Source organism: Chamaea fasciata, unplaced genomic scaffold (genome assembly GCF_029207755.1).
Source record: "Chamaea fasciata isolate MVZ Bird 193981 ecotype frontalis unplaced genomic scaffold, bChaFas1.0.hap1 SCAF_3, whole genome shotgun sequence".
NCBI lineage: Eukaryota > Metazoa > Chordata > Aves > Passeriformes > Sylviidae > Chamaea > Chamaea fasciata.
The window spans coordinates 20586321-20599269 of record NW_027094088.1 but is presented as its reverse complement, the minus strand read 5'-3'; the positions used below and the strand labels follow the sequence as shown (position 1 = coordinate 20599269).

The 12949-nt window shown below is 37.8% G+C and overlaps 1 protein-coding gene across 22 annotated transcripts in view; it reads right to left on the bottom strand.

The window, feature by feature from the left end:
• Positions 1-610: 610 nt before the first annotated feature.
• Positions 611-12949, bottom strand: part of ESRRG (estrogen related receptor gamma) — a 394158-nt gene continuing 381819 nt past the window's right edge. For all 22 annotated transcript variants that reach the window (XM_066178267.1, XM_066178249.1, XM_066178265.1 and 19 more), the window contains one exon: positions 611-4367. In XM_066178267.1, coding sequence (XP_066034364.1) covers positions 4123-4367 — 245 coding nt within the window. In that variant the 3' untranslated portion in view covers positions 611-4122. The remainder of the gene's footprint in view (positions 4368-12949) is intronic.

Genomic DNA, 12949 nt, shown 5'->3' with positions numbered 1-12949 from the left:
ACCCGCCTGGATCCCGACAGCTTTCAGGGATCTTCCTTAACACCCGTCTCTTTCACTGCTCTGGGGGCTGTTAACTTCCACTCAGCAACACTGGATCAAATAATACAGGTTTTTTGTTTTTTCTTAGTTTATTTTTTATTTTTACTCAGAACACATTAAAGGAGTCTCCTGCAGTAGGAAATGAATGATAGACTCGGTTGTTGATGGAGAAAGCAAAAAAACTACTTCTATACGATATTAATGTGATCTTAAAATAGTGGGAAAGTTTTCTTTTATGACATTGACAGAGAGGCAATGATTTTGAGTAATGCAGGTTGATGTGAAGATGCTTTAAGATTACGTAAGTGCTATATAAAGGCCTGCCAGTCTGAATTCTAATGTGCTATGAGACATTTTGCATATTTAAGAGTATGCAAAATGTCTTGTACCACACTAGAATTCATTCTGACAAGGCTTTATATAGCATTTATTTACACTCATATCGTACTTTAAGGGAGAAGTGCAAATGCTGGCTCCTTTTTTGCACGGAAGTAACAAAAGGCAACGCTAATTGCTCTGTTTCCTCCTCCAAAAAAGAAAACAAAACCAAAAAACCCCACAACACAAAAAATAAAATAAAAGCAATCAAAAGTGGAAGCTTGTTTAATATTGCTCTACCATCATCCTGAAAGGCATAATAATTTGAGTTACACATCTGAACTGATTGGAGTTACAGAATCATATCTCCTTTTTGCATTTAACAATATATACAATATAAAATAAATACATTTACACAAATGGACATTGGTTGGAGCACACGGTATGATACACATCACAAAAATATACAGTTGATTGCTATACAGATGTGAAGCCCATCTACAGCTATAGACATGTTTGTTTTCATTTGTTGTTTTGTTTCGGTTTTTAACTACTGGCTATTATGCAACTCCTGGATTATTATAAGCAGTTTAATTTTTTTTGTCCTTTTGCGATCTTTGCACGATAAGACTGCCGTAAAATGTTTTCCTAGGCAGGTAAACAGAGACGCTTAAATAATTAAAATACAATCACCAACACCCATTTTCTCTTCTATAAGAAAAATAGCAGTTTTAATTTTTTATATCTTTTTATGTTATCATTTAAATGCAAAATAGTGGAATAAATACAACAATCTGATCTGATTGAAACAAATGTGTAACTTCTGGGAGTTACACAATCATATTGCTTTAAATAAGAAAAAAATTAAAAAATGAAGCAAAAATAGAAATTAAATTGTTATGGCTAAAACATACACCCTTTGAAATTTTCCCAACACTTCACATTAAGTAAGTGGTCTTGAAAGAACTCTTCTCCAGCAAGGTTTAAGATGAACAACATTATAAAGCCCGTGCAGTTTTTTTTTTAGCTAAGTTTCAGGTAATGGTTTTACAGTCTTGAGATACTTGTTCTTTTGCAGCTCCAAAAAATTACGGAAAATGAAAACTAAAGTTTGCACCGTGTGCCTTTAACACATCTCCATTTTTAGTGTTGTTTTTGTATACTTCTAGTTGATTGGCTTTTGACCCTGAAGCCCAAGTTCTTTAATGTGATACAGCAAAAACAATATTTATATTATATATTTATATATATATAGTGTACTTGAACAGTAGCAACTTAAACCCTGCACAAACTTTCTGGAAAATAAACTTTTTTTTTGCACTCTTACATATATAAATAATCTTATAGAATCAGCACCTTTTTCCCAGGAGTTGTATTTTTTTTTGTCATTTTTCAAAAGGGATGTGCCAATTTCTGAACTCCTATCACAGCTATAAATTTCAAGTTATTGACCATCTGAATGAATTGCTAATGATGATTTACCTAGAATCACACTACAGTCACTTCTCTACTGAGAAAACACAATCTACAATATAGTCCCATATAGCTAATGATAGATACACAGGTTTGTTTTTTTTTTTTTCTTTTTCCTAGCATGAGGCCGAGAGAGCATCGGCCCATTGTTATTTTGTTTAAAGCACACAACGTAGCAATAGTTTTGGAAACTTGTCCGCACCAAAAAAGTTTTGCAACAACACAGAGCGAGTTAATAACAACATCTGAGAGATGATTGAATAAAAGCTATATTTACAGCATTTAAAAATTAGACTTATCTATAATCTTGAAATATTCAAAGTTTTATTTCTAAGCTATACATTGGTATTCTATAATAAACTGTTACAGAAATTATCCCTTGTTTTGAAAATATTATGATTTCAGTGTGTATCTGTTCATAACGAGTATTTGTTTGGAGTTTCGATCTCTTAATTATTACTAGGAAGAACTTTATTACCGGTAAGGAATAGAATATACTACTGTAATCTCCTGAGGAATTGTACATCCAATATTGTCTCTAATTCTACCCTGTGTCTATAAGCACACACCACAAGAATCCAAACACCACAAGAAGAACAAGACAACAGTCTTTGAATGCAACATAAAAATTCAGAAAAGCACAGCAAACATGAAACATTGAAAAGCTGAACTACATTTCTTTTGTTTGTTAGGATTACAATTTTAATTACATCTGTGTACATAGAATAAGGATGTTCACATAGTACAGGGAGCAGCTACTAACACTGGTACATTGGTATAGCATTTGATGGAGGTTATTGTTTATTGGTTATTTAGCGACTGTAGTTTTCTGGGGGCATCTAATCGGTTTATACATTAGATTACACCTCGTAACAGTCTTGAAACTGACTGACTTTCATGCTGTGACAATACTGGTTGAAAAGCACATATACTGGTTTAGCTACTTGTTAAGGATCGCCATTTACAAACGAAAATCTAAATCAATAAATAAGGTATAGAAGTGTTAAATTCTTCAATTTGGTCAGAAGTCTACTACTCTGATTTCTTAATTTTGCAAACGGCGGCATTTGCCTCATTGCCTCTAAGCTACTATTGGTTCATAGGGTTTTTTCTGCGTGTGAGGTTACAATTTTGCAAACAGGCAGTAGTATCTCGTTCATTTGCAACTGAAGCAGTTAGAAATCACTCGGCGACCGCGCCCCTGCATGGCCGCTGTCTCCTAACACCGTTACGGATTGGTATTTGACATGGAGTATTTATATGGTAGACTACTCGGATATACTGCAGGTGTAATCTAATCCTTTGAGTCAGTGAACATTTAGTTATAAACTGGAGCTCATGTTAAGAAACTGGATGTTTTGGACCAGACTGGCACACAACATAAATTGCATCCGTGATAATATGCACCTTCCCTTCGACTATTGCTTTAGTAAGATAAATTCCCACATTAATAAATGGCTGAAAACTGGTAAAGCTGGTACAAAAAAATCTCCATTAGTAAGAAGAAACAAAACATTTAAAAAAATCTTCCTTCAGGATTCATTTGTCCTTCATTATTGTTCATCATTGTTCAAGCCAGCACAAAAATGCAGTATTTCTTTCTCTTTAGTATTGCATGAATGAATAAAGCTTAAACTATTCCCTGAAAAAGTTACATCGTAGCTAACCTAAGAAATATCTGGAAGACTTGAAAAAACAATTAAGGAATCAAATGGCTGTAACTGATCTAGATGGAAAATGCAATGATAAGAAGCAGCCGATGCATCGTCGCTTTAGTCGTCTAATTAGAGACTGCTCCTATGAAATCTAATACTGCATTCAGTCAGTTCATCGTGTTGTACTGTACTGCTAGGTACGGTGCTTCTCTCTTTGATTCCTTTGTCATTGGGGACATTATGGTTCATAATAAGTTCACTGGCATCCATATTATGGATTTCCATCCTTTGGCAGGCCTGGCTTCCATCTCTCTTCAATTAGAGACCTCTTTTAAAAAGTTCAGCAGCAAAGGAAAAAAAAAAAAGAGAAAAAGGAAAAAAGAAAAGGAAAGAACAGAAAGGAAAAGGGAGAAAAGGAAAGGAAAAGAAAAAACTGCATCAGAAAGACACAGAAGAAAAAGTTGAAAGCTGCTTCACAGTCTTGCTGCTAAATATCAGTGCAGTCATTTAGTCATTTTTTTCCTTAATTAAACACTAAGTTTCTTTGCCATTATTATCCTGTTTATTTTCCCTTTTTTTTTTCTTTTTTTTATTTTTTTTTAAAACGTGCATGATGGGGAAGCCCATGATGCTTTAGTCAGACCTTGGCCTCCAGCATTTCCAAAAAAAGTTTGTGCATGGGGACTTTGCCTTCCAGTTTGATGTTGTAGAAATGCTGCACAGCCTTGGTGGAGGTTTGCCTCAGAAGTGGGAGGGTCATCAACATCTTGCCTGCACGACGAGGATCTTCCATGTGCTGCCCGGCCTCGTAATCCTGCAGAGCCTCATGTAAGACGTCCTGAAGTTTCTGCACTGCCTCAACATCCTCTATGTGCATTGAGTCTGCAAAACAAAGGAGCAACAGGAGGTTTCAGTCTGGTGTGCCAGCAGTTTGATAACTAAGGCTGCACTTTCACTGGTTCTGCCCATCCTCTTTCACAAAGAGGGAAGATAATTACCCATTAATTTCTGTATTGACCTTTAGGAAAGTGTATTGAAATGCTGAGGAACTACAAACGTACAATTAACTCTTGGGTAAGTAGTTCTTCTCCTCATCCTCCTCAAACAAGTAAAACAGTCACCCTCGGTGCTCCCCAAACCATCTGTATGGTTATTGCTTTGAAAGAGTGACAGTGCCAAGGGGCTGAAGGAATTGAGGGCTGCATTCTGTCAGGGAAGCAAGGATAAAACAAGGGTGCCCTACTGTGGAAAAGCTCAGCAAAATTCTGTGTCAGGTTCCAAGGCTGCCGAGTTGGAAGCTCAGAAACAATGACTGAGGGATTACGAACACTGCACCAACACAAGGGAAATGCTGGTTTGAAGGGATTTCCTGAGAGATTTAGAAAATTTTTTCTCCCTCAGACATATTCAGGCAGACAAGCAACACTTAGCATGTTCCTGAACAGCTTTTGTTCGGTGAAGCTAACATCTCAGACAAGGTGTAATCCTTCTCTTCCACCCCCACAGACAGTGGTTTATCTTGTTAGTGTTGGGGTTTTGCATTTTTTATAAAAGACTCAAAGCAAACACCTTGCCCTGCACCTTTGCAGGTGAGATGCCTTGGTGGTGTAAGTATTGAGTGACAGGCCCAGACGCAACACACACCAGGAACTAAACTAAACTGCTACATGACCCGAAAAGATTAAAGCAATGGAAGTGTGAAATAAAGAGAAAATATCTAACCGAAATAACTGTAAACCCCTCAACTGGATAGATACAGAAAGTGAAGAAGTCCCTGAGAACACGCAGTTACTGGACCATGCTGAGATTACTTTGGATGAGCAGCCCTAATTCTCTGACTTTTATGTAGTCACAAATGCCAAAGAAACCCTGATGTGGTCCAAAGTGAGGGGAATGCAAGTAAGGAAGAACAGACGTAGATGAAAGAGGCCACCGACCGGCCCCTATCAGCTACCAAAATTGGGACGGTCAACAGACTTACAGAACCAATAAAACACCACATGAAAACAGAACTGCTGAGAGGGGGTACAAGCCCCAGGGACAGGCCACACCACGCCAGCTTTGCTCAGGGTGAAACTGGGACATGGAACAATTAAAGTTCATCTTTGAAAAGTTGATTTAATATAACACTGCTTTGCATCCTAATATTTGGGTGTGTAATAAGTCTCCTGTTCCCAGACGGAATAACAACTGAGGAGCTGGATGGTGAAGAACCCATTTCCACCATCCTTTCTATGCCCTGTAACCAGCAGTCTGATGCTCTGGATCAGCATTTGACAGTCTCATGCTTTACCCTGTTGATGATTAAACATCAAATTTTGCACGTGCTTCAAATATCTGAATTACATTCAGAGAATTAAGATGCATTTAAGATTCATTTCCTAAAAGCTGATGTGCAACTGTTCCCTCAGATAATTAGGACAGATAGTAAATACCTGTCTCCTTTCAGTGACAAATATGGTAAACTGAAACACAAACCAGTAAGTAACAGGTTAACAAAAATGTTCCAGCTCTTATTGTCACAACAAATGTGCAAATTGAAAAAAAATAAAAGTTACAGCTCCCACTCTAAAACAGACACTTAATTATATACAAGTTTGGATCATTTAGCACGTTTTATTGATTCTGATGACAGTTTATCTGTTAATTACACATAATGGAGTCCTGTGGGAATTTTACATGTTTAATAATTCTGAGTCTTAGTGAATACATGCTCTAAGAAGCATGCAGCTAAGACATACGCTGCTGGGATGTGATACTGCACATCAAGGTGCACTGTGCTGAAAGCACAGACACAGAAATCTCTCTCTTAGGGATAAAGAAGGCTACAACATTTTGAAAAAGATGACAGGCAAATATTACTTCTAGCAAAATTTAGTTCTAATTAATGTGAGACCATTCCCTGAATCCATACATTTTTGATCGTTTTCTAATACGGTCATTCTATTCAGTAATTCTGTGTCAATAAGAGAAAAGCCCTGAATTCTGTGTCCTACAAACAGATATAATCGATACAGACATGCTAACACACACATACAGACGTGACTGATGTCTTAAGCACAGGGTCCAGCCACCAAGCTTAATTTGGAATGCAATCTCTAAAAACATTGTTGTATTTTCTCCCTAACTCTTTACCAAGTCCTTGGATATTCACTGCTGTGCTATAGAGCACATGATCTGCTACCCCAAGTAATTTTTCCATAAACCACGTACTGTTTGTGCAGGAAATATACACCTTTTCCTCCTCTCCCTAGATCCACAATGCCAAGGCCAGATTTGCTGGGGAACCAAATAAGAGCATTTTATCTGCAACAAATCCTTGATGAGTCAAAGACTCACTGTTCTCATTACTTTTTTAACACCATTACTGGATAATGTCTTTCTGGAGAATGTGACTATTTAGGTTTAGTTTTTAACCCTTGACAAAACTGGTCTGGTTTTTTCCCAGAATCAGTATTTGTAACAGTGACCATAAGTTTGCAAATAGATGGATGGAGTCCAGACTAAATGTATTTTTTGCACAGAGGTGGTACTTGCCTAAGATGTTTAACTGCAGTTTGGACAGAATTTGGCCTGCAGCATTTGGAATATCTACACTCTACTTATTACTTACATTGAAAGTAAGTGAGGAGGGAAAAGAAGAGAACACCCCCCAGAAAGGGATCAAAACCTGCCCTCTGACACAGCCATTACATTTAATGCTTTAAAACTCTTCCACTATGTGGAAAACATCCAAACACAAGGGCTGCTACCCTCTCCTTGCAGGGGTGATTGTGTACTATCCCTCTGGTAAACAGGGCAATTATTTACATGGAGAAGTGATAGTACTAATGCATTTAATGTATTTGTTGCTGTGTTTGAAATCAATTTAGTAGCTCTCCACTCCCAAATGGTGGTTCACGGAGCAGTCAGGAAGCTGTGCCTTGGGGAACAGATTTGGTCACAAGGAATGGGGTAAGAAAAAACAGCAGGGAGAGGGGCACTTCCAGCAGTGATTAAGACTTCAAACTGTTCTTTTTAAAATGGTGATTTAGCTTGAAAGATTTAAAAATTATGTAATCAAATTACTATGATAATTTAACTCCCCATTTACAGAAAAGATTCAAACTCATTTTAGCTGTACTCATTCTAGGGTCTGCCAATGTTTAAATGCAAACTCAATAAATCTGTGCTATTTAATTAGACCATGATTCAGCTTGCAGATTGCTCAGGAAAATATTAATCTCTACAAAAATCCTTCTTCAAGTTTTAGCCTTGCAGTCTGGAACTTCCACTTTATCCCTGATATTAAACGAATGTAGATCTCAATCCCCCAGGTGTAAGCCTTTGAAAATAAGGAAAATGGTTGAAAATGCTGAACTAGCCAAGGGGAAAAGAGGAGGAAAAATAAAAGAGAGAAATCTTTTCAGTAACTACAGACTGGCAGATGTAGAAGTGAATTCAGAGCAGGCTAACTCATTGCTAAATATTGCTCATGTATTGGGATAAACTCAATCCTCAGCGATGTCATCAAGAATATGAATAAGAATCACTATAATTTAAAGAAATACAGACAATTTGTGTGACAATCTAGAAATTAGGGAAGAATGCCACAGAAAATATGAAATTGAATTATAAGTGGGTTTGAATACTCTTCCTATACCATGAAAAATCTTTTTGTTTATGGGTTGGTTTGGGGGTTTTTTTAAGTGGCTTTGCAGGTAGTCTGAATAATTTACAATTACATCCCACACAGGTAATATCCAGAGGAAACCTACAGCCAGATGTAACACACTGAAAAAACAGTGCCTATTTAAATAATGAAATCAAACAGGGTAATTTCAAAGTATTATTTGAAAGACAGCAGAATTTGATGGTAAATGTCCTGCAAAAACATGATCCCAAGCTGGTGAAACTGAAGACAAACACAAGACTTGTTGATACAAACTGCTGAGAACATGGGATTTCCCTGGCAGGGAAGAAGTTGTTCCTGATCAAAGCTGCCGTGGGAGGGAGTGAGACCAACAAATGAGGGCATGGACTCAGTGAGCTTTGCTTGGAGAACCTCATCCTATCCTTGCAAATGCTTTCTTTCACCATCACAGGATGGGAAAATAGAATTGTACCTCTTCTGTTCAGCTGATTGATCAGATCATTGCACAGAAATAGGAGGAAACTGGAGTTCTCATTCAAGAAAAACACCACAAGGTCCAGACAGAAACTCAGATTACAATCTACCTCATTTAAAATTCAAGCTTCATCTCAAATGCAGCCAACAAACATCCAGCCACCCAGGAATCATTTAGAACACATGACAAAGGGTGACAACTAGCTAAATATTGGAAAGCACCTGAGCTCAGGGCAAGGAAACCTCTCAAAACTCCTCTCTGAGGAAAGTTAAAGGCTGGTATCTATGTATTTTGTATAGAACATCACTCAGAAGTGGAAGAATACCAGAGGTCTTAAGTGAAGTGTTTCTTCATGTCAGAAAATTCAGACAGCAAAAAGAAAATAGGACAGTGAATCAAGCAGCAGGGAGCATGCAGCAGTGAAAACACACATTAAGATACTGGTAAACCACATCGGAGAGGTAGATACCAATAAGTACTTGAAATACAGCAACTGCTGTGATGTTTCTGACTCCATGCAGCTGAGCAGATCGCAAACTCAGTCTGGAGAAATCCCTTTAGGAAGCTGTAGGTTTCTGAAAGAACTGGATGGGATCAAGATTAAGAACAAAAAAATCAAAATGGTTTTTGCTTTATGTAAGGATGAAAAAAACCCTAATCTGGGTTAGGCCTCAAATAGAAGAGATTTTGTATCTAGATTCTACTGCCAATCCAAAAACCCCACAAAACCCACTGCAGTGTTTATTAGTAGGTGAACTGTTCTTAGAACTACAGAACCCCTTCTGCTCCCCCTGAAACACATGCCAGATTTGCACAAGGACACAAAGTGCTTGCCCACATTGTGTTTCTGTATATTTTTATGAGAAACACAACACAGTGACATTTTGAAAGCATACTGCTTAAGATAGAAGCAACCCATGGGAATTATCAACTGCAAATCAAACCAGGTTCTTGCTTCCCTCATCCAGCAAGAATTCCTGTCCTTTTTCCATCCAGAGCTGAAATTACCCCTCACACTTTACTTTGGTCTTCCCTGTGTTAGGTAAACAAATACACTTCATTTTGACCTGCCTGTTTTTCTTAAGCCGAACTGTTTGCTGGGATCTTCATGGTTAGGCTACGAGACAAGCACAGAGGCAAACAGAATATTTTCCCTTGCAAAAGAATATGGCAAAAATGGTCTGACATCCGGAGTATTCTATTGGAAACAGACACTTCAATTGGAATAATGCTGAAAATGAAAGAGGAATAAATTAAGAATTCCTTGTCCATAGGAATTATAGGCAGTGAAAGCCGAAAACAAAGGCTTGTGTGATTGATTTTAGTGAACGAGGCCTTAGTCTGCATTGCCCTGGTTTGGCCTACTTTTCAGAAGAGATAAAAACTGAAGTCTCAAAACAGTTTTTAAAACACAGTAGGAAATGAAGACGTATAAGAAAAGAAGCTACTTCGCAGGACGGGGACTTTCAGGACTAACTGGATTAGCAGTGAACTAAAACCACTGGCACAAGGAATTTAAAACATAGTAAACTAACATTTTCTTTTTTGTTCCTGAAATGGCTTACTTTCCACTAGAAGAGGTAGCGAGGGCAATAAATACAGGAATATTTGCCACAAGGCAGAACAAACAGCACACTATGAACTGGTTCAGGACCCTACACCATAAGGCTAATAAAAGCCTGGAGAAAGGGGAACTCGGGTGATAGAGCTGGGGAGTGAGACACCAACTAAAAGAAAATGTTGAATGAAGACTTCAAAATACTTTTTATTCATTTTAAGAAATAACCACAATTACCACTGAGGGCAACCAAGTTTGGCCTCGCTTCTTGTCCTTCGTGACTGCTACGAACATGTAAATACTATCTGCTTATTCCCTAAGTAAGGAATAGGTCCAAGTTACTCAGTTACTAGAGTAGCTTCCAGAAAAGAAGAAAAAAAAATTATGATTAACCACTGATTAACCATTAATTAACCACTGATTAACTCAGCTGCCATTTCCTAATGCCAGCATTAAGCAACTGGTAACAGAGTTATTTATTTTCTCGAAGAAATGTGGGTGTCATCTATTTGATTACATGAAAATGGTATATGATGAATAAACTGTTTTCAAGCAACACGAAAACTCTGACTATAGTGGTGACTTCTAAAAATTTGTTTCTATGCTGTACTATTCTCTATACAAAAAAAAAAACATAAAAGAGTTAGGACCTTGCTATTTTTATTTGTCAAAATAAAGACTGGTAACACACCCTTAACACACAGCTATGTGTGTGTGTATATAGTGTGTATATGTCTTTATCTAGGCCCAGTCAACATGGATGTGTCTTAATCATGAATTTGAACACTAACAAGATGACTGTACAAAACAAAATGAAAAAAATGGACATCATTAGAAATGAAATACAGCATGTTGTGACATGCACTGGGAATAAAGATGATGTCCTGCGGAGTAAGTGATTTACTGGGCTCTACCAATTAATTTCTATTATGATAATATCATATAATGGTGATAGCCTAGTGCTCTGAGTACACTGTGTATAAAAAAACTTACTAATTTTTTACCCGGATGGGATGATAGTGTAACTGGCACCAATATTGATCTCCACCTCATGATGCTAAAATGCACAAGATACTTTTTGGTTCACGCTCCTTCTGTACTAAAAGGGTGACTTTTAATTTTTATTTTTTACGAGAGTTAATATCAAAGATCAGAAATGTGCGGGTGAGCAGAAGTCCATTTCTCCTTCTTGTGGCACAGGCTACACAGCCAGTATTGGCATTTGAGATCAAATTTTTAACAGTGTATGACTTAAAGGCTGTACTTTTAAGTGCCTGGTATCCACATTTGGGTCAGGTTTTTCAAGATGCCAGCAGCCTATTAAGCAGATGCACAGAGTTCAGATTTGCAAATGTGCTGATGTATTTGGACACTCCAGTTCCTTAAGTTTGGTCTTAGGTGTGAAGTGAGATTCTCTTAGAACTCTGGTCTCAGTTGTGACTCCTAAGCTCTTCTGCAACATTTGGCCTGGAGGCCCAATTTAGTCCTTACCGATCAGGCAATTTCAAAAAACGGCTCACCTGCAACTCCCTGCTGAGTATTGCCCTAATCAATACATGGGAACACGTCCTAGCACAGAAGGGATGAGCAGCTCATCTTTTCCATGCCGGAGGTTCCAGTGCGCGTGCCTGCACTCGTGTACACTTCAAGCATATTTTGTAAATATTTCACCTTCCCTTACACACGAGGAAGTAATTGGTACATGCATGTTTTGGAAACCATTCAAAGTTGATTTTCTGCGTGGGTAAACAAAGTGCTCATTGGTGCCAGCTCGCCTCATTTGGGCGGTGTGAGGCTGAACGCGGGGGCAGCCGCGTCCCGCGGCTTCCAGGTACCTCCTGGATTTTGTGTACAGAAGGGAGCAACTCGTGATACCGGCAGGACAAGGACAATGCCAAGGAAGGAGTGACTTCTCTGAAGTATAAAGGCTGTGTTAATTACTATCAAATCAATGCAGATGCTTAAATCTAACCTGATAAATTCCATATTTACATATTAAATGTAACTGTTGAAATCATGCCTGTACAGATTTATGTCTATACATTTCAGTACTGTGCTCTTACGCATGTATTTGAACTTCCCAGAGTCCATCTGCACTCAGTTTGAAATCAGTGACAATCTACCACGTAGCCACATCTTGCGTTTCTGGAAATTTATGGAAGTTGGTGTGGCATTGCCAGCCCTGCACAGGGAACATTTGATAGCGGCTGTCAGAGAATCTCCCTGAAAAACTGCTACTCCTCCCCACCTTTTAAGGACCAAATGGCAGGATTATCTCAGATCCAGCACTGCATAAATGGGCTCTGTAGACCTAAAGAAAAGTGTGTGTTTTAATGCTCACGCTACTGAGATTTGTTGGCCAAAACAAAGCTTGTGGTATTTATTCAAACAAAATACAATCGATATGAAGACAATCTACAATTTCTTTTTCCTGCCTCCCAAACACCAGCAGGGAAAGTACTATGACAGTGTATCATAAATCACTAACATAGATACGGAGCTATAAAACCATCTTTGTCTACTGTTTACAGTAAAGTCAACCTGGGAATCTTTCTAGATAGTGTGGATATGGCAAAAATGTCTGAAACACCCAAGATTTCTTATTATACTCTCCACAGCTATAAAAAGACTAATATATTTTAAACTGGAAATACAAACAGTAGAAGAAAGCAGAAGTAGCACTAAAAAATATTAAAATGTGAATTGCTACTGGTTGATTTTCTAATGGCATTTTTATTTTTTTATATAGCTACATTTTCATTAACCAAGTTCCTAGTTATATGAAAATAACCTATTCT